General features: G+C 46.6%; 1 protein-coding gene across 1 annotated transcript; it reads left to right on the top strand.

The window, feature by feature from the left end:
- Positions 1–6,912: 6,912 nt before the first annotated feature.
- On the top strand, positions 6,913–11,457 carry LOC123420710 (auxin transporter-like protein 3). The gene is made up of 4 exons (XM_045107426.1): positions 6,913–7,435; positions 7,546–7,940; positions 9,125–9,590; positions 10,747–11,457. Exons 1-4 carry the CDS (start codon positions 7,076–7,078, stop codon positions 11,107–11,109), a joined length of 1,584 nt encoding a protein of 527 aa, XP_044963361.1. The 5' UTR covers positions 6,913–7,075; the 3' UTR covers positions 11,110–11,457.
- The last annotated feature ends 11,997 nt before the right edge of the window (positions 11,458–23,454 follow it).

Below are 23,454 nucleotides of genomic sequence, written 5' to 3' on the forward strand. Positions count from 1 at the left end.
AAGTGTTGTCACTTGATAACCGGATCACATTATTAGGAGAATGATGTGGTGGACAAGACCCAAAATATAAATGTAGCATGTGATCATGTTATTTTGTTGCTATTGTTTTCTGCATGTCAAGTATACATTCCTATGACCATGAGATCATGTAACTCACTCGCACCGTAGGAATGCCTTGTGTGTATCCAACATCGCAACGTTACTTGGTGACTATAAAGGTGCTATACGGGTATCTCCTAAGGTGTCCATTGAGTTAGCATGGATCGAGACTGGGATTTGTCACTCCGTATGACGGAGAGGTATCTTAGGGCCCACTTAGTAATACAACATCACAAACAAGCCTGGCAAGCAATGTGACTAAAGAGTTATCCACGGGATATTGTATTACGAAACGAGTGAAGAGACTTGTCGGTAATGAGATTGAAATAGGTATGGGGATACCGACGATCGAATCTCGGGCAAGTAACATACTGAAGGACAAAGGGAATGATATACGGGATTGTATGAATCCTTGACATAGAGGTTCAACCGATAAGATATTCGTAGAATATGTAGGATCCAATATTGCCATTCAGGTCCCGCTATTGTATATTGATCGGAGAGTGTCTCGGTCATGTCTACATAGTTCTCGAACCCGTAGGGTCTGCACGCTTAAGGTTCAGTGACGTTTTTGTTATAGTTGAATTATTGATGTTGGTAACCGAATGTTATTCAGAGTTCTGGATGAGATCCTGGACGTCACGAGGGTCTCTGGAATGGTCCGGAAATGAAGATTGAAATATATAGGATTGTTGCATTTGGCTTCCGGAAAGATTTCGGGCATTACCGGTAAAGTGCGGGGAGTGACGAATGGGTTCTGGGGTTTTACCAGGAGGGGTCAACCACCCGCGAGAGGACCTAATAGGCCCATGGGTGGCGCACCAACCCTTAATGTGTTGGTGAGGCCAGCCCAATAAGCCTATTTCGACTGAAAGCAAAATAAAAAGGGAAAAAGAAAAAGAAAAGGAAGGAGGTGGACAAGATGGGAAGGAGTCCTCCACCAAACCGAATTGGAGGAGGACTCCTCCCTATTGGGCTCGGCCGAACCCTCCTACTTGGAGTAGGAGGCAAGCCACCCTCCGTCTTGTTCCTCCTATATATAGTGGAGGTTTGAGAGGCTTTTTGCACCCCAATCCTTTGTGCAGCCCTCTCCTCCTCCACTACTTCGTGACACCCCGTAGCTAGTTCGGTACGGCACGGCGAAGCCCTGCCAGAGTAGTGCCACCACCATCACTGCCACGCCGTTGTGCTGCCGGAGAATTCAGCTACCTCTTCGTCTCTATTACTGGATCAAGAAGGCGGAGATCATCATCAAGATGTACGTGTGCTGAACGCGGAGGTGCTGTCCGTTTGGTACTAGATCGGGACGGAGTTTGTGGGACGGATCGTGATTGGATCGCGAGGACGTTTGACTACATCAACGACGTTTCTTAATGCTTCCCGCTTAGTGATCTACAAGGGTATGTGGATCCGGTGTCCCCTCTTGTAGATGATCATCACCATGATAGGTCTTTCGTGTGCGTAGGAAATTTTTTGTTTACCATGCTACGTTCCCAACATAAACAACCTTCTTCTTGTAGACTCGTGTTGGGCCTCCAAGCACAGAGTTCTGTAGGATAGTAGCAAATTTCCCTCAATTGGATGACCTAAGGTTTATCAATCCGTGGGAGGCGTAGGATGAAGATGGTCTCTCTCAAGCAACCCTTCAATCAAATAACAAAGAGTCTCTTGTGTCCCCAACACACCCAATACAATAGTAAATTGTATAGGTGCACTAGTTCGGTGAAGAGATGGTTCTACAAGTGTAATATGGATGGTAGATATAGGTTTTTGTAATCTGAAAATATAGAAATAGCAAGGTAACAAATAGTAAAGAGCGAGAAAAACGTTGTACAAATGCTTGAAAACAAGGCCTAGGGTCCATACTTTCACTAGTTCAAGTTCTCTCAACAATACTAACATAGTTGAATCATATATAAATCCCTCACGTGCGACAAAGAGTTCACTCCAGGGTCACAAATAGCGGAGAATAAATGAAGAAATTATTGTAGGGTACAAAACCACCTCAAAGTTATCTTTTCTAATCAATCTTATGAGCTATCCCTATAAGTGTCACGAACAACCCTAGAGTTCGTAATAAAATAACACCTTAAGACACACATCAAACAAAACCCTAATGTCACCTAGATACTCCAATGTGACCACAAGTACCAATGGGCTTGATTATACGGTATGCATCACAGAATTTCAGATTCATCTTGTTCAATCCAACACAAAGAACTTCAAAGAGTGCCCCAAAGTTTCTACCGGAAAGTCAAGACGAAAACATGTGCCAACCCCTATACATAGATTCCCAAGGTCGTGAAACTCGCAAGTTGATCACCAAAACATACATCAAGTGGATCAATAGAACGTCCCATTGTCACCACAGATATCCCATCGCGAGACATACATCAAGTGTTCTAAAATCCTTAAAGGCTCAATCCGATAAGAAAACTTCAAAGGGAAAACTCAATTCATCACAAGAAGATAGAGAGGGGAAAACTCCATGTGATTCATCTATATTAATAAATCTCGTGATACATCAAGATCGTGCCATCTCAAGAACACGAGAGAGAGAGAGATTGAACACATAGCTACTACTACATACCCTCATCCCCGAGGAGGATTACTCACACATTATCATGGTGAGAAAGAGAGATTTGTTGATGGAGAGGTGCAGCCCCGAAGAGATGGAGGCAATGGCGGCCACGGCACCGCCGATGGGCGGCGGCAGTGGCGACGGGCGGCGGCCCCTTGCCCCTCCTTCTTCCTTGGTCTTGGTGCTGCAATGGAGGAGCCTCTCCCCTTCTTGGCGGCTGCCAATGGAGAGGCAAATTCCTGGCTCTTGGTAGCTCTACCAAAATTAGGATTTTTTTCTCCTTATATGTGCCTATGTGGTGCTCTATGGCCCTTCGATGGATGGACCCTTGATCCAATGTCTCTCGGGCACCTCTAGAACCTTCCTAGGGACTCCTCACAGCCCTCATGAGTCTCCAAAGTCGTGGCTTGGCCGAATATATCAGATATGTTAAGGGTTGGACTAAATCACGTCAACAATTCTCGTGATCCCGTAATCAGATATTTTCCTTCAGTAAAATGGGTCTCCAGATTGCATACGAAGTCTGTTTTGGACGAATTTGTAGTCTAGAATCATTGCCATAAAATTCCCCACACTTGCCTAGTTTTAGCTTTTTTCCATTTGACACCGTCTTTGGGGTCAAACTGACGATCTCTAAAAACTATTTGTGGACAGGTTTCAGGCGAGTGAGAGTTTAGTGAGAGTTATCCTCGAGCATTTTTTTGATAATTTCTAATTAATTCCAACAGATCAAAGTGTGAAATAGGAACTTGTGCAGTTTTGCAACCATTAGTAGGTTAGTCCAGAAACATAATATAAAGTTGTAGTAAAATGATTGTAAAACATCCAAGAATGATAATACAACAACATGAAACAAGCATAAATTATAGATACGTTGGAGACGTATCAAGTGACGAGCGGCACTGGTGGACTTTGCTCACCGTACATTGAACTCGAGCTATAAAACGACTACAGCGTTCCTCTCTTCTTCCTTACATTTGTCGTCACTTCTTCTTCTTCCTTCTTCTTTTCTGCTGGCAGGAGCTCGACGCGAGGCTCTAATGGAGGATGCGCTTCCGGGGTGTCTTACGATCCTCCTGGCCGGAGCGGTGGCGGCGTTGATTGGGTTCTCAATGCTGCTATGTGTGATCATCCATGATGATCATCGTGATGCTGCTGCTCAAGTGTTGGCTCTCCGTGGTGGCGGTTGCCACGATGACTACGCATCAACATTGTGCACGAGTGGATTCTAGTGTGTTGGTAGAAAACTTTGCAAAAATAAAATACCCATAATTTTTTCCTCCGAAAAACTGTGGTGTACTAGTGAGGTAATTGGTTAGGTGTTAAATGTGTGCATGGTTCTACATTTAGTGCATGTGGAAGAGTGGGTGTGGTTGTGAGTTAGACGTCGCGATGTCATGCAATTTAAATTTATGTTGGAAAAGTCTTGTCGCAATGGTCTTTTAAGAAAATCTTACCCTGAGATTTGCTACAATGAAAAACAATCAATTTTAAAATCAGATCAACAAAACAACTACAATCAATATAATATATCCATATAGTAAATTATAAAACACAGCACAAATATCACATCATGCAATCAAAATCTAGGCTATAGAGTACAACCATGGAATCTATGGTATAGGTAAAAATCTATAGATCATGGGATAATATTCTTGGTAGTGGTATATATCCTTTATCCTCCGGGGAGAGCGGATGGAGGACTCGCAGAACGTGTCCTTTCTAGTCTGGTCTCGGTGGCCTGCCAATGGCGATCTGAGGATTCATGACAATAAGGGCCTGGAGAAAATCCATCACTTGCTGGGTCAAACCCTCTTGAGCGATGATATACTGAACACACTTGATTAGCACCGGATCTCTCCCGGTTCAAGTGTAGGGAAAAATGTTCTGCTTCTCTGAGTTTTGCATGGCTTGAGAAGTAGTAATACCCCCGTTCACTAGCATTGGGTACTGTGAATCGAAGGCGGGTAATTGCTTTCTAGGTAGCAACCTCTATAGCCATTTCTGGAGTGGGCATAGATTTCCCGCTGACGGAGACTTATGTAGGGTCCTGGTTTGGGTCTACATGCATCATATAATTTCAGATTCATCACAATCAATCCAACACAAAGAACTTCAAAGAGTACCCCAAGATTTCTATCGAAGAATGTAGTATGAAAAGGTGCAATCAACCCCTATGAATAGATCCCAAGGTCATCATAATTCGTAAGTTGACGCCATAACATATATCAAGTGAATCAATATAATACCCCATTGTCACCACGGGTATCCACATGCAAGACATACGTCAAGTGTTCTCAAATCTAATATTCAATCTAACATAACGATATCTCAAAGGGAAAGATTCAATTCATCACAACAAGATAGCAAGGGACGAACACCATATGATCCAACTATATTAACAAAGCTCGTGCTACGTCAAGATCAGGACATCTCAAGAACATGAGAGAAAGAGAGGGGGAAAGAGAGAGAGATCAAACACATAGCTACCGGTACATATCCTCAGCTCCGAGGGTGAACTACTCCCTCCTCTTCACGGCCTCCGTTAGGATGATGAAGATGGCCACCGGAGATGATTGCCCTCTCCAATGGGGTGCTGGAAATGCTACAGTTGGGTTTTTCTTCGATACAGAGAGTTTCCACAGCAGAGTGTAAGTTCCCTCGTAACTTCCAAGGGTTTTGATATATATATATATATATATATATATATATATATATATATATAGGATTTTCAGAGTTGGAAACACGCCAGACGGAGCCACGTGGGGACCACCACACAACAAGGCGCGTCTTGTTCCCTTGTAGCCCACACGTGCCTCTTCGATGGTGGATCTTTGCTCCAATATTGTTCATATGTTCCAAGAAAAATCATCAAAAAGTTTCAGGTGATTCCGAAAACTTCCATTTTCTGCAGAAAAAACAACACCATGGTTATTCTGTTGAAAACATCGTCATTCCAAGTTAGTTCTAAATAATCATATAAAATGAATCAAAACCATACAAAAGTATTGTAAACATTGACAAATATGACATGAATACTTCATAAATTATCGATATGTTGGAGACGTATCGTGGACCAGGAATATTTTAAACATCGTGCTAGCAAAAAAAGCCCCGACAATCAAACGGGTCAAATTTGCATGGTGTGGACATGGTTGGGCAATATGCAGACTATCATATGTCTTCGTAGAGTATGCATTCAAACATGAGTGAGGCATTTTGGCTCCCAACGTGAGATGAGCCCGAGAGTGAACAAGAAAAATGTTAAAGTTACTAAACAAATTCAAAAAATTCCTATTTTTGTGTACAAAGATGAGTGGGTACGAGTGATGTACGTGCCCAATTTCAAAACAATTGGATATTTTAGTAGCTCTCAACAAACAAAGGACTAATTTCATATCTCTGAAAAAGTTTACTCTTTGTGCATTGTTCTGGCTTGATTTCTTTTGCTGAGTGCTAGTTAGATGTTCAAATGCTTCCAAATTTGACACCCACCTCATGCATTCATTTATCTCCTGTGAAAAAAAATTGAATATTTTTTAATTTACTATTCACCGGGTTTAGATGAGCGTGAGCTTAGCATAGCACCATCATCTTTCATGTGTTCAGTGACATGAATGTCCCACACTCAGATACTACTTTCCTCAGGATTTTTGCAAGAGACAAACCACCCATGGTGGTGTACGTGCTTAATTTCAAAACAATTGAATATTTGAATAGCTCTCAACAGAAAAAAAGCACTAATTTCATATCTCTGAAAAAGTTTACTGTTTGTGCATTGTTTCGGCCTGATTTTTTTTTGTTGAGTCGATCTAATCAAATGTTCAAATGCTTTATAATTTGACACGCACCTCAGACATTCAATTATATTCCTTGAAAAAAGGATTTTTTTTCTAGTATTTTCTAAAATTTAGTATTTACCGGGTGTAGATGAGCCTATGCTCAGAATTTGATATTCGTTCAGCCACCATCATCTTTCATGTGCTCACTGACATGAATGCCCCACACTGAGGTACTACTTTCCTCAGGATTTTTGCAACAAACAAAGCACCCCCGTCTTTTGAGCCTTTTGTTTTTCCTTTTTTATCAGGAAGAGCACATGTAGAGATGGAAACTGGAAAGTGAGGCCGTGTGGGGGCGGGAGCCGGCCTAGCTTTATTTTCTTTACGCCTGAGCTGCTGGAGTGCTGCCTCCTCAGCGCTCCGGCCGGCGGCCTCCGCATATATATTCTCCCCCTCCCCCTCCCCTGCACACTCCAACCTATCACCGCTCACCACCACCATCAACCAACGGCCAGCTAGGTAGCTATAGTTACCTCCTGTGAGCTAAGCAAAGCTCGCCAAGATCAGCAGCGCTGAGCGACGAGCACTGACCCAGCAGAGCACCCAAAGATCGATGGCGTCCGAGCCGAGCGTCGTCGCCGACGAGAAGGCGCCCGCCGGGCTGAGCCGCTACGAGGCCGACGCGGAGGACGGGCAAGACGGCGGCGACGGCAAGTCCCGGCTGTCCGGCCTGCTGTGGCACGGCGGGTCGGCGTACGACGCTTGGTTCAGCTGCGCGTCGAACCAGGTCGCCCAGGTCCTGCTCACCCTCCCCTACTCCTTCGCGCAGCTGGGCATGGTGAGCGGCATCCTCTTCCAGCTCTTCTACGGCCTCCTCGGCAGCTGGACCGCCTACCTCATCAGCATCCTCTACCTCGAGTACCGCACCCGCAAGGAGAAGGACAAGGTCGACTTCCGCAACCACGTCATCCAGGTACTACATCCTCCATTGCTGCATGCAGCCTGGATGCAAACATCGATCCCACCCAAGCTCGCTCCATCTCTAACAAGCTTGTAAGTAACAACCACCATTGTTGTTGGCAGTGGTTCGAGGTGCTGGACGGGCTGCTGGGGCGGCACTGGAGGAACGCGGGGCTGGCCTTCAACTGCACGTTCCTGCTGTTCGGGTCGGTGATCCAGCTCATCGGCTGCGCCAGCAACATCTACTACGTGAACGACCACCTGGACAAGCGGACGTGGACATACATCTTCGGCGCCTGCTGCGCCACCACCGTCTTCATCCCCTCCTTCCACAACTACCGCGTCTGGTCCTTCCTCGGCCTCCTCATGACCACCTACACCGCCTGGTACATCGCCGTCGCCTCCCTCATGCACGGCCAGGCCGACGGCGTCAAGCACTCCGGCCCCACCACCATCATGCTCTACTTCACCGGGGCCACCAACATCCTCTATACCTTCGGGGGCCACGCTGTCACCGTGTAAGCCGACACGACCCACTTGCTTGCCTTGCCTTTTTCACCGCACTAATCTTTCTCCGAAGTTATTAGTGATGATCTACGTTACTAGTTTAAGTAGCCATGGCATCGGCATGCAATGTAACGGTCACTGGCCACGGAGCGCGCACGCTACTAGAGTAGCTACCCAGCTCGGGGTCACGTGCAACTGGAATGCCCCTCTGACATGCGGGGTCGATCGCCGTCGTGTATGCTATGCAACGGCCGTCACTTGGGGACCACCTAGACCTAGACATGCACGCACGGTGCCCATATGGCCATATGCATGCACGCACGCAGTATATCCCAAGAACACACACGTGCTACCCACACGACATCAACCGAGCACAAATGCTCGTGCATGGTGGAGCGGACCGTGCGTATACGTTTCCAAATTTTCAACATAAACAAAGTCGAAACCTGAGCTAGCAAGATAATATATATATCTAGAGTTCTTACCCCAAAAAATCAATTTAGGATTCATATTTGTGGTACCACTAGCCAGCTTGTAGGTTATTCGTTTAAACTTTTCCGTACTCATATACCAACAGTGTTATTGTGGTAGCCAGTACGTACTACAAGTAGCTGGTACGTAGGTTTAGCACAAGATTATTCGTTCGCGCTTTTTCGTACCAACAGTGCTCACGTTGGAGTCTGGAGCATCATCAGGCATCTGCAAAGAAACACACACACTGTTTCGGACAGCAGAAGAGAAGCGAGTGGTACTAATACTACAAAGTGCTGAATGCAAGCAAAACTAGCCGAGTACCGCTGCCGCTGCCGCTGCAAAGCGCTGGACCTTTGGCTTTGAGGCTTTGTTTGAAGCCTCCCCTGCTTTTTTCACCACAGCTAGCTCTGCATGCATGCGCATTTGCATTTCCATCTCTTGTGACCATTGCATGCCTGATACATCAGCTAGGTACGTAGGCCCACTTGCTGTAGCGTAGATAACGAGCCGTCCACGACACCCGGGCCCCGTCGTCATGTCTGTGCCGCCTTGTCACGGCAAAGCCCAACCACGTCCATGTCCATCTCCATCTCGCTTTGTTCGTGCCGTGGCAGACTACTGTGCATGCGTGGTGCATCGCTAATGAAGTTCATTTGCACGAACCTTAGAACACGCGGGCAGCTAATCTGATGCATGTTTGTGTGTGTTTGTGTGTGTGCAGGGAGGTGATGCACGCGATGTGGCGGCCGCAGAAGTTCAAGGCGATCTACCTGCTGGCGACGCTGTACGTGCTCACGCTGACGCTGCCGTCGGCGTCGGCGGCGTACTGGGCGTTCGGCGACGAGCTGCTCACGCACTCCAACGCGCTCTCGCTGCTCCCGCGCGACGCCTGGCGCGACGCCGCCGTCATCCTCATGCTCATCCACCAGTTCATCACCTTCGGCTTCGCCTGCACCCCGCTCTACTTCGTGTGGGAGAAGCTCATCGGCCTCCACGACTGCCGCAGCCTCTGCAAGCGCGCCGCCGCCAGGCTCCCCGTCGTCGTCCCCATCTGGTTCCTCGCCATCATCTTCCCCTTCTTCGGCCCCATCAACTCCGCCGTCGGCTCGCTCCTCGTCAGCTTCACCGTCTACATCATCCCCGCCATGGCGCACATGGTCACCTTCCGCTCACCACAGTCCCGCCAGGTTCGTCTCCTATTTCCAACCAACTAGCTACTACACATATTAATAGTTATTACCCTTTGCTTGTGCTATCACTTTATTTTTCTAATAATCTAAACACTGTGCTATGAGATGTTGATGGACTGATCTAGACGCCGGTGAGATTTATCGACATGCATGCATGGGTTTTTGTTTGTGCATGGCTACACGTCTGGGCTCCATGCTGCATACAGCTGCTCCAGGAGCAGCTAGCTAGCTAGTCGCCATTGTTGCAGTCTTGCAGATGATGTAGCTAGCTGGGAACAGTGAATCTGCAAGCTCACAGTGTAAACTGTGAACACTAGGGGGACATGACCTGTCACTCGTAGAAACGACTAGCCTCCTTCACAAGGTGCATGCACAATTGCTGGCTCGTCAGTGCCTGATACGTTTCTCGATCAGTTAACTGGTGCCACAAAAACATTCGATTAAAAATATACTCCCTCTAAACCCAAAATTCTTGTCTTAAATTTGTCTACATATAAATGTATCTACTCACGTTTTAGTATTTACATACATTCATTTTTAGATAAACTTAAGACAAGAATTTTGGAAGGAATGGAGTAGTAGTTTGAGTAGTAGTACTGTGTACTCCACTCCGTTGGAGTATGTATTGTCTGCGTATCTGCTGCTCGTGCTGCTGTATGTTATGATGTCTCGCTGAATGCAAGACAAAACCGCAGCATGCATCCAGCTAGCTTAGCAGTGAAGTGATCGAGTGTCAGCACCAGCGATGATAATTTCAAAAAAAGTACGTCCACCACTCACCGTCGTGCACAGTAGCGCAAAGTTGAGGGAAAAGTGCGGTGAAATGCGAGCGTGGTTTTGTATCATCTGCTGTCGGGGAGCCATTGGCATCGATCGATGGATGGAGCACGCAGCAGGCGCGCAGTCTGCACATAATTCTGTCCGGACACCGATGCCGCCATGCCATGTCTAGAAAGCAACAAAAGCAGCAGCAGCAGTGGTGGAGTAGAGTAGTCCGCCACTTGAGCGCTTGGGGCTCTCAGCTCCACGCACCAGATGCCCCCTGCACCTGTGACATCATTATGAGTACCATTTTCGCATCGATCTCATGCCATTTTGTCATGGCACATACTGTAAGAATTTATCTTTGTCTAACGAGGGATGCAAAATGCAGAATGCGGTGGAGCGGCCCCCGCGGTTCGCCGGAGGCTGGACGGGGGCGTACGTGATCAACTCGTTCGTGGTGGCATGGGTGCTCGTCGTCGGCTTCGGCTTCGGCGGATGGGCCAGCATCACCAACTTCGTGCAGCAGGTGTCCACCTTCGGCCTCTTCGCCAAGTGCTACCAGTGCCCGCCCCACCCGGCCGTCGCCTCGCCGCTGCCACTCGCCCCGAGCCCGTCCATGCCGTTCGGCTTCAACATGACCGGCATGTTCGCCCCGATGTCCGCCCCGTCTCCGTCTCCGGCGCCGGCACCAGCGCCGATGCATTTCGGGTCCCTTCACCACCACCACCGGCACCATCGCCACGGTCTCTAGTCGATCGGAAGGACGACGCGCACGACGGATGGTTCGATAAACCGGCCGGAGCTCCATCTACCTAGTTTCTAGCTAGCTAGTTTAATCAGCAGTGTTACTTGGATTAGCCCCTAGTAGTGAAATCTCTTGTGTTGTTGTGCCTCTCTTGTTCTTCTTGTGCTGGTGGCAGCATGGCTTGCTATTAGTCGGCAGCTAGTGCGAGGTGGCCTTAGCTGCTGCCCTGTGTGTGGAGCTGCTTTTCAGGCAGGAAGAAGAACTAATGTAACCCGAAGGAGGGAGATGCTCCTGCTCCTGCAAGTTTTTCTCAATAATAAATTCACGCCTATTGCTGCCTGTTTGATTCGTGAAGGAACCGGAGTGCTGTTGTTGTCGGGTACATTTTAAAGTGCTGTTGTTCTTGGATGGAAATTTTGCTGAATGAAAAAGCTATAGGCGTGCATTTTCGAATGAAAAACTCAAGCAAACACACGCACGCGGGACACAGATTGGATAACAGCAGCCTCGTGTCGTGCCTGCATTCTCAATTTTCAGTCTAGGGTTTCCATGCGCGCGCCCACACACACTCTGTGATAGGGCGCCCTGCAGCGTGTCAAGTGTAATCCCGTTTGTGACATGGCTAAAGACATCCCAACAGTTGTAAGATAATTGTTGATAAACTTTGCCATCTAAGATATATGATGATGTGACAACAAATAAATAAAAAAAGAAAAGAACGTTGTATGTACATTAACCAACAGCTCTTGCACAAGCTCCAAAGTTACATAGAAACCAATTGCATTTATTCCCTCTTTATTAAATAATTTAGATGCAACCATTGAAGTAGTTGTATGATCCCTTATTGGTTGATGACATGAACAATTTTATCAACAAGACTACATACAGACTGCTGAAGATACTCTAAGTCCACGTGGTTTCACTTTGCTATGCGGCTATGCCTATGGGCACTCACGGTTTTCATCCTAGACATGCCTTTTGTTCACAATGGCATTTACTTTGGGTAATCATGCACAATGTCAATGTAAATAATCACCGGTTAACGTCGGCGGTGGGTGAGTGATGTTGAAGTTATGTCATGGTTGTAGTAGTCGGCTCTTCTTCAGGGTCCATGGGTTCGTCTCGGGTTATTCGTTGGTGCAAAGTTGAACCTACAACGGCGGGTCCGAGTGGCAACCATGACGAGTCCCAAGTGGCACCGATGTGAACTTCCATGTTGCCAGCCTTGCGTATTTTTTCTTGTAGGTCTCCTTCGGAATCAAAGTTTATGATGTCCCCATCGCGGGCGGTTGATTGATTGGCGTGGAGTTTCGTGTGGCTTCACTCAACCACTTTGGAGTGGGCTCAGTTTCATCTACGGTGAGGTAGAGTCACTTGCTCATAGAGAAGGGATGTGATGATGTCGGCTTGGGGAGAAGTGATGACGACAATGTCTTTTGGGTTACCACGGCGAGGCTTTATTCACATTGGCATGTGAGGAATATCTTGTGTGTGGCACTCTGAAAATTATGTCATTTTCCATCCAATTTTCCGTGAATAGAAAAATTGTTCTTAATTAATGGATGCAACAAATATTTTGTCTCTATTTATCATTAAATACATATATGGTCTAAAAAAAATAGAAAAAGATATGATAGTTAATAGTTATGCAAGTGATGACGATTTCACATTTCATAATAAAAAAATGTTGCTTACAATTGTCTTAGCAATGAGTGACTCCACATCATAAGGCCAAATAGGTAATTGTACTCCACTCATGTGTTCTCCGCCAGTTGGGCTCACTTCAAGAAAGCCCACCCAAAATGGGGCTTTGCGGTTGAATTGTGTGTTCTCAGCATGTTGGGCCCTCTTTGGGTGCCTTAACGCATGTGTGCTGAGAGGAGGTATACGTATCTTACTGGCATATATAGTGCAAGTAAACCTGAAATGGGACTTTGTGGTTCACTCATGTATTAATTTTCTACCTGTTGTGCCAATTATCACTGCCCGAACATGTGTGTGCTAGGGAACGTGTAGGTGTCTTTCCTGGCTCGGCATTAGTCTAACCAAAATGGTTTTTTGTGGTTGGCTCATGTGTTTTCTGCATGTTGGTTCTATTGTCGGTGATCGAACATGTGTATGTTGGCCGGCATGGCAAGGTATATGTATCTTTCCTAGCTTGGCGTAAGCCCACGTAAAATGAGGCTATGTGGTTCACTCCCATGGTTTTCACCTGTTGGGCCTAGTTAGCTTGCCTCAACACCAAGTTGCCCCATGGGAACCATATGTGGAGCAAATCGTCTAGCTAACTGAGTCCAATAGGGACGCCAAAGTAACCATGGCATGATTACACGGGTCTAAACATCTCGACTTCGGTGTCGTAGGCCTTGACTGTTTTTATGAGAGCGAGCACCCATAGAATTGCGCTCACCCCGCGTGTTATCCTTTCGTGGTGTCATGAAACATTCGCAATAGGTAGGTTCACCTCATCTTAGTCAATGACCAAAGCTCATTCAACATTATTACAACAAGGACCCACGATCATCCAACTGATCTCAAAATAGTCATACCCGGGGTGACCCATGATCCAACAGGCTAGATCACTTGCCCTAGCATATTTGGTCATTGAGAGAATTATTGAAGGGTGTGTTGGGGAACGTAGTAATTTCAAAAATTTCCTACGCCACACAAGGATCTATCTATGGAGAAACCAACAACGAGCAATGGATTATTGCATCTTCATACCTTTGAAGATCGCTAAGCGGAAGCGTTGCTAGAACGCGGTTGATGGAGTCGTACACGCAGCGATTCAGATCACAGTGGATTCCGTCTATGCACCGAATGACGATGCCTCCGCGTTCAACACACGTGCAGCCTGGTGACGTCTCCAACGCCTTGATCCAGCAAGGAGGGAGGAGAGGTTGATGGAGAACTCTGACAGCACGACGGCGTGGTGACGGTGGAGCTACGTGGCACTTTGACAAGGCTTCGCCAAGCACTACGGAGGACGAGGAGGAAGAGGAGTAGGGCTGCGCCGAGAGAGAGATGAATTGTATGTTGCAGCCCCCCAAAACCCTCCACTATATATAGGAGGAGAGGGAGGAGGGTGAACACCCTTTAGGGTTTCCACCCCAAAGGGTGCGGCAACCCTAGATGGTGGAGAGGTGGCGCACCAAGGTGGGTTTTGGGCCCAAGGCAGCCTCTCCACTTCTAGGGTTTGGCCCCTTTCCCCTTTGTTGCGCCTTAGGCTGATGGTGATGGCGCACCATGTTGGGGAACGTTGCATGGAAAACAAAACATTTCCTCCGCACACGAAGACTTATCATGATGATGTTCATCTACGAGAGAGAGATCGGATCCACATACCCTTGTAGATCGCTAAGCGGGAAGCTTTAAGAAACGCGGTTGATGTAGTGGTACAGCTTCGTGATTCAAATCACCATCGTCCCATGATCCGTTCCGATCTAGCACCGAACGGACGGCACCTCCATGTTCCGCACACGTACAACTCGATGACGATCTCCGCCTTCTTGATCCAGCAAGAGAGACGGGGAAGTAGATGAGTTCTCCGGCAGCGTGACGGCGCGCTGGTGATGATGATAATCTATTCCTGCAGGGCTCCGCCCGAGCTCCGCAGAAAACTGATCTAGAGGAAGAACTACGACGTAGAGGTTTGAATTGCACGTGGCAAAATTGTGTCTCAAAAACCCTAAAGCCTCTAGGGTATATAGGAGGAGGGGAGGGGCTAGCCTTGGGGCCAAGGGAGCCCCAAGGGCGCCGGCCGAGAGAGGAGAGGAGGACTCCAACTCCAATTCGGTTTGGGGAAGGAGGAGTCCTCCTCTTCCTTCTCACCTCCCTCTTTTTTATTATTTTCTTTGGTTTTATTTTTCCTAGCCAACATAGCCCACTTGGGATGGCCTCACCAGCCCACTAAGGGCTGGTGTGCCACCATTGGGCTATTAGGCTCACTGCCGGGTGGTGGGCCCCTCCCGGTGAAAACCCGGAACCCATTCGTCACTCCCGGTACAGTGCCGGTAATGCTCGGAATCTTTCCGTAGACCAAATGAAACCATCCTATATATCAATCTTCATTTCCGGACCATTCCGAAAACCCTCGTGATGTCCGTGATCTCATCCGGGTTTCCGAACAACCTTCGGTCACCAACACCTATAACTCAACTATACCGAAATGTCACCGAACCTTAAGTGTGCAGACCCTGCGGGTTCAAGAATTATGCAGACATGACATGAGACACTCCCCGGTCAATATCCAATAGCGCGACCTGGATGTCCATATTGGATCCTACATATTCTACGAAGATCTTATCGGTTGAACCCCTGTGCCAAGGATTCATATAATCCTGTATAACATTCCCTTTGTTCTTCGGTATGTTACTTGCCCGAGATTTGATCGTCGGTATCCCTATACCTATTTGAATCTCGTTACCGACAAGTCTCTTTACTCGTTCCATAATACAAGATCCCATGACTAACACTTGAGTCACTTTGCTTGCAAGGCTTATACGTGATGTTGTATTACCGAGTGGGCCCCAAGATACCTCTCCGTCACACGGAGCGACAAATCCCAGTCTTGATCCATGCTAACTCAACGGACACCTTCGGAGATACCTGTAGAGCACCTTTATAGTCACCCAGTAACGTTGCGACATTTGATACACACAAGACATTCCTCTGGTGTCAGTGAGTTACATGATATCATGGTCATAGGAATGAATACTTGACACGCAGAAAACAATACCAACAAAATGACACGATCACATGATACGTTCATAGTTTGGGTCTTGTCCATCACATCATTCTCCCAATGATGTGACCCAGTCATCAAGTGACAACACTTGTATATGGTCAGAAAACCATAACCATCCTTGATCAACTGGCTAGTCAACTAGAGGCTTGCTAGGGACATAGTTTTGTCTATATATCCACACATGAATTTATGTTTTTAGTCAATACAATTATAGCATGGATAATAAATGATTATCTTGAAACGTGAAATATAATGATAACTATTTTATCATTGCCTCTCGGGCATATTTCCAACAGTCTCCCACTTGCACTGGAGTCAATAATCTAGTCTCACATCGCTATGCGATTTACATTGGAATGAATCTAACACCCATACAGTTCTGGTGTTGATCATGCTTCGCTCGTGGAAGAGGTTTAGTCAGCGGATCTGAAACATTCAGATCCGTGTGTAGTTTGCAAATATTTACGTCCTCTCCTTCGACGTAGTCGCGGATGAGGTTGAACCGTCGTTTGATGTGTTTGGTCTTCTTGTTAAACCTTGGTTCCTTGGCTAGAGCAATGGCACGAGTGTTGTCATAGAATAGAGTTATTGGATTTAGTGCGCTCAACAAAACTCCAAGATCCGTCATGAACTGCTTCATCCAGATACCGTCCTTAGCCGCCTCCGAGGCAGCCATGTACTCCGCTTCACATGTAGAATCTGCTACGACGCTTTGCTTGGAACTGCACCAGCTTACCGCACCCCCATTAAGAATAAACACGTATCCGGTTAGAGACTTAGAGTCATCCGGATCAGTGTCAAAGCTTGCATCGAGGTAACCCTTTACGACGAGATCTTCATCACCTCCATAAACGAGAAACATTTCCTTAGTCCTTTTCAGGTACTTTAGAATATTCTTGACCATCGCCCAATGTTCCACTCCTGGATCACTTTGAAACCTGCCTGCCATACTTATGGCCAGGCTGACGTCCGGTCTTGTGCACAACATTGCATACATGATAGACCCTATGGCTGAAGCATAGGGGACGGTACTCATCTTTTTTCTATTTTCTGAAGTTACTGGACACTGAGTCTTACTCAACTTTATACTTTGTAACACAGGCAAGAACCCTTCTTGTATTGCTCCATTTTGAACTTCTTCAAAACTTTATCAAGGTATGTGCTTTGTGAAAGTCCTATTAGGCGCCTCGATCTATCTCTATAGATCTTAATGCCTAATATGTAAGCATCTTCTCCTAGGCCTTTCATTGAAAAACATTTTTCAAGTAATCCTTTACGCTCTCTAGAAACTCTACATTATTTCCAATCAACAATATGTCATCCACATATTAGAAACGCTATAGAGCTCCCACTCACTTTCTTGTATATACAAGATTCTCCAACAACTTGTATAAACCCAAACGCCTTGATGACCTCATCAAAGCGCTTACTCCAACTCCGAGATGCTTGCACCAGTCCATAAATGGATCCCTGGAGGTTGCATACTTTGTTAGCATTCTTTGGATCGACAAAACCTTCGAGTTGCATCATATACAACGTTTCCTTAAAAAAACCATTAAGGAACATCGTTTTGACATCCATCTACCAGATTTCATAATAGAAAAATGCAGCTATTGCTAACATGATTCAGACGGACTTAAGCATCGCTACCGGTGAGAATGTCTTGTCATAGTCAACTCCTTGAACTTATGAAAACCCTTTGCCACAAGTCAAGCTTTATAAATGGTCACATTACCATCTACATCCATCTTCTTCTGAAAGATCCATTTGTTCTGAATAGCCTTACGACCTTCAGGTAATACTTCCAAAGTCCACACTTTGTTTTCATACATAGATCTATCTCGGACTTCATGGACTCTAACCATTTGTTGGAATCCGGGCCCACCATTGCTTCTTCATAATTCGCAGGCTCATTGTTGTCTAAGAACATGATAGATAAGACAGGATTCACGTACCACTCAGGAGCAGTACGTGATCTTGTCGACCTGCAAGGTCCAATAGTAACTTGATCCGAAGCCTCATGATCATCATCATTAGCTTCCTCCTCAACCGGTGTTGCCTCGACTGAGATTTCTCTCTGCCATGCGCCACTATCCAGAGGGAGCAGAGGTTCCAAAACCTCATCAAGTTCTATCTTCCTCCCACTCAATTCTTTCGAGAGAAACTCTTTCTCAAGAAAAGCTCCGTTCTTAACAACAAACACTTTGCCCTCGGATCTGAGATAGAAGGTATACCTAACTGTCTCTTTTGGGTAACCTATGAAGACACACTTTTCCGCTTTGGGTTCCAGGTTTTCAGGCTGAAGCTTTTTGACATAAGCATCGCATCCCCAAACTTTAAGAAACGACAAGTTTGGTCTCTTGCCATGCCATAACTCATATGGTGTCGTCGCAACGGATTTTGATGGTGCCCTATTTAAAGTGAATGCAGCTGTCTCTAATGCATAACCCCAAAACGATAATGGAAAATCGGTAAGAGACATCAAAGATCACACCATATCTAACAAAGTACGATTATGACGTTCGGACACACCGTTACGTTGTGGTGTTCCTGGCGGTGTCAACTGTGAAACGATTCCACATTGTCTTAAGTGAGCACCAAAATCGAAACTCAGATATTCGCCGCCTCGATCAGATCGTAGGAACTTGATCTTCTTGTTACGATGATTTTCAACTTCACTCTGAAATTGCTTGAACTTTTCAAACATTTCAGACTTGTGCTTCATCAAGTAGATATATCCATACCTACTCAAATCATTAGTGAATGTGAGAAAATAATGATATCCTTCGCGCGCCTCCACACTCATTGGACCGCACACATCAGTATGTATGATGTCCAACAAGTCACTTGCACGCTCCATTGTTCTGGAGAACAGAGTCTTAGTCATCTTGTCCATGAGGCATGGTTTGCACGTGTCAAGTGATTCAAAATCAAGTGACTCCAAAAGTCCATCAGCATGGAGTTTCTTCATGCGCTTTACACCAATATCACCTAAGCGAAGTGCCACAAAAAGGTGGCATTATCATTGTTAACTCTACATCTTTTGGTCTCAATGATATGGATATGTGTGTCTTCACAATCAAGATTCAATATGAACAAACCCCTCACATTGGGTGCATGACCATAAAAGATATTACTCATAAAAATAGAACAACCATTATTCTCTGACTTAAATGAGTAACCGTCTCGCAATAAACAAGATCCAGATATAATGTTCATGCTTAACGCACGCACTAAATAACAATTATTTAAGTTCATAACTAATCCTGATGGTAACTAAAGTGAGACCGTGGTGACGGCGATTGCATCAACCTTGGAACCATTGTCCATGCGCAACGTCACTTCATCCTTTGCCAGCCTTCGTTTATTCCGCAGTTCCTGCTTCGAGTTGCAAATATGAGCAACAGAACCGGTATCAAATACCCACGCACTACTACGAGAGTTGGTTAGGTACACATCAATAACATGTATATCACATATACCTGGTTTGGTGTTGGCTGCCTTCTTATCAGCCAAATACTTGGGGCCATTGTGCTTTGAGTGACCCATCCCCTTGCAATAATAGCACTTGGTTTCCAGCTTAGGTCCAGCCTTGGGTTTCCTCGTCGGAGGAGCAACAGCTTTGCCTCTCTTCTTAGAGTTACCCTTCTTGCCTTTGCCAATTTTCTTGAAATCAGTGGTCTTATTCACCATCAACACTTGATGCTCTTTCCGGAGTTCTGACTCTGCGACTTTCAACATCGCGAATAACTCGCCGGGTGACTATTCATCCCTTGCATGTTATAGTTCAACACAAAGTTCTTGTAGCTAGGTGGCAGTGATTGAAGAATTCTGTCAGTGATAGCCTCTTGCGGGAGTTCAATCCCCAGCTCAGCTAGACGGTTTGAGTACCCAGACATTTTGAGCACATGTTCACCGAGAGACGAATTCTCCTCCATTTTGCAAGCATAGAATTTATCGGAGGTCTCATACCTATTGATCCGGGCATTCTTCTGGAAGATAAACTTCAACTCCTGGAACATCTCATATGGTCCATGACATTCAAAGCATCTATGAATTCCCGGTTCTAATCCATACAAGACTGCACATTGGACTACGGAGTAGTCCTCCTTACGTGCTTGCCAAGCGTTCAAAACATCTTGATCAGACGTAGCGGGTGGAACATCTCCTAGCGCTGCATCAAGGACATAATTCTTTTTCCCAGCTTGTAGGATGAGCCTCAGATTACGAGCCCAGTCTACAAAGTTGCTACCATCATGTTTCATCTTAGCTTTCTCTAGGAACGTATTGAAATTCAGGGTTGCTACTGCTTAAGCCATTGATCTACAACATAAAATATTGCAAAGTGGACTTAGACTATGTTCAAGACAATTAGAGTTTCGCTAATCAAATTACTAATAAACTCCCACTCAAATAGACATCCCTCTAGTTACTTGAGTGTGGCATGATCCAAATTCACTAACTCAAGACCGATCATCACATGAGTTCAGTGCAGTTTCAATGGTAAACATTTGTATGTTAATCATATCAACTATATGATTCATGCTCGACCTTTCGGTCTCTTGTGTTCCGAGGCCATGTATGTACATGTAGGCTCGTCAAGTTTAACCTGAGTGTTCTGCGTGTGCAACTGTTTTGCACCCGTTGTATGTGAATGTTGAGTCTATCACACCCGATCATCACGTGGTGTCTCGTAACGAAGAACTGTCGCAATGGTGCACAGTCGGGGAGAACACAATTTTATCTTGAAATTTAGTGAGGGATCACCTTATAATGCTACCGTCGTTCTAAGCAAGATAAGGTGCATAAAAGGACTAACATTGTTAGAACATATATCTCCATATGTGGTTTTGGTAATTGATGACAATTCCTATGGACTAATGGTTGCCTTAAGTTATATTTATAGGATTTGTCCGTAGGCACTTCTTGAAGTCCGTGTATTGGGTTCAAGGAGTTTATATGATGACCAAGATGGTATTCAAGGTATTATCCAAAGAATGGTCATAGAGACACAAGGTTGATCAAGATCTCAAACAAAGAGTAAATCAAGATGATCAACACACAAAGTGTACAAGATGTACTGAGAGGGATCAAGTGATCTCATGGTATGGTAAGCATTGTCTATTACGTGTTTGTGTACTAACCCATGATCTTCGTGAGAGTTCTATGTGGGGGTTAGGTGTGTTTCCATGGGCTTGTGTCACAAGGAAGATCTCATACAACCCATGAAGGATGACGTCAAGTGGTGATCGTCATCAAGATTGTGGATGTGCAAGTTCAAGTGGATGTGGCACATCGATCGAGGGCCGACACACGTACGTCCCCAGGATAAGACCGGACGCACGTCATGAGCATGGTACAGAAATTGCAGGCAAATATGGCTTTATTAATATGATGGAGTGCTACAATACTGTTGCATACAACAATATTACATGACTCCACGGCTAGCTAAATGGCAGTGGAGGTCTAGATACGACGGCTTCCACGATCCTGGCTGGGCTCCATAACTCGCAGGACTAGTGTGACAGCCCGAGACCGACACCCAGAAGATTCCCCCTTTTATTCCATTTCTGTCGTGTGGCTATTTTATTTTGTTGGTTGGATCATCATATAGTTTGCATCGTCGCATCATGCATGGCATCCTACATCGTCTGTTGCGTGTGGTGTTTTGAGTGTGTGTGCTTCAAGTGCTCTCGGTGTCTTTGCGTGCAATAGGAACTCCCCTCTCTCCTCTATTGTTTTTTTGGTTTGCTAAAGATTCCATTTTAACCCCCTTTTTAAAGTTCGTCGTCTTTTAAAAAAATCCTTTTATTAAATGTGGGGGCAACCCCGTGGGTTTCCTTTATTTTTTCCCTTTTGTTTATTTTTAAAAACTAGAGGCTCTTTTATTTATAAAAAGGGTTTTATTTTATTCTTTGTAAAAAAGGGTTTATTTTATTCTTAAAAAAAGGTTTCATTTTTATTCCTTTAAAAAAATGCCCAATCTAATTTTTATAATTGGTGCATGTTTTAAGGAGCCCAAAAGTTTTTTTTATTTGTTTATTTCCTTTTCTTTTGCCTCTGGCATTATTTTTAAATCAGCTTTTTTCGCGTATCCTTTTTTTTAAGAGAGGAGATATCTGCCCAAGGCCCAGCCGACCACTTGGACCTCCAAGGCGGCCCACCTTCCCCCGCTACCCTAGCGAGCAGGAGCCCACGCTCGATCCCGATCCCGTAGCGTCGTCTCCCTCCTCAGCGTCGTCCTCCCAGCGCCTGCTCCCGAGGCCCGATTCCCCTCCTCCCGTACCACGTCGCCGCCCCCAGCTCCCTTCTCGCTCGCCGTTCCCCGCGCGCCATGGCCCCTCCTCTACCTCGCCGGCCTCAAGCTCCTGCTGCAGCCCCGCCGCCAGCGGCGCCCCGCGCGCCTCCTGCTGTCCCCGCGCACAGCTCCGACCCTGCCGCCGTGCCTCGCCTCGCCGCCTCGCGTGCAGGTACGCTGCGCCCCGCCAGCGACCTCCTCTCCACGCCGCCCCGCCATGGCCGCCCTCGCTCCCAACGTCCGCCCTGGCGTCTTGCGCCGCCCTTGGTCGCTGCGCCGCCGTCCGGCCAGGTCCGGCCCCGCCTCCGGTTGCCGAGCCCGCCGTGCTCGCCCCATGCCAAGGTGCTGCCGTGTAGTTGCTCATTTCGCTGCTTGCCGTAGGTTGCCCGATGCTTAGCAATGCTGGCTGTAGACAGTTGCTGTTGCTGTTGCCTGCATGCCGCTGCTACCCTTGTGTGCTTGCCTGCGCTTGCTGCGTTGCCTGCTGCCGAGTAGATGCCTTGCCTTGCTGCTGCGATGCCCTGTTGCTGGTGATAGCCTAGCTGCTGCCGTGCTTGCCGTTTTGCAGTTGTTGTTGTGTTTGCCGCTGATGTGCTGTTGCTGTTTAGTGCTGCTGCCTTGCCGAGCGTTTGCTGTCGCCGTTGCCTATGCTTGCCTAGTTGCTGGCTACTGCTTGGGTGCTAGGCTAGTTGCTAGTTGCTGGCGGTTGTCTGCTTTCGCTAGCCGTGTTGCTGTCGCTTTCCGTCGCCGCGTGCACCATCCCCGCCTGCCGTGAGTCTTCGACAAGTTCACCGGGAACCACGACATCCTCGACGTACCCCGACATCGATGGAGACGTGATCGACTTCCGAGGTGAAGACCGTAACCGACGCCGAAGACCGTGCACCGATGCCGAGCGTACGACTACCGTCGACAAGATCGTGTACGACTACTTCCACGACGACCGTTGTTCTCCTTCACCGAATCGAACCCCTCTGATTCGCACGCGTCGAAGGTATACTGATGAGACATGTCGTGTAACGAATGCATGTGTTGTATGAGTTGAATATATGTATGCACCGTATGTTGCCCATTGCACGTGTACCTCTTATGTTGTGCCTCGACACATGGGAACCCGGAAACCGGGATCACCCCATCTATATTTGGATTGTCCCGCACACGCTTCCTATACGTTGGCACGATATCTCGACTAGTTATCGGGATAGGAACGTTGCCGTGGCTTCGTTTCCGTCTTGCCGCCATGGTTCCCTCTCGCTCGCTGTGGCGACACCTGTTTCTTTCCCTTCTTGCCCGTGTTGAAACTCGC

This window comes from Hordeum vulgare, chromosome 1H (assembly GCF_904849725.1).
Source record: "Hordeum vulgare subsp. vulgare chromosome 1H, MorexV3_pseudomolecules_assembly, whole genome shotgun sequence".
Classification (NCBI taxonomy): domain Eukaryota; kingdom Viridiplantae; phylum Streptophyta; class Magnoliopsida; order Poales; family Poaceae; genus Hordeum; species Hordeum vulgare.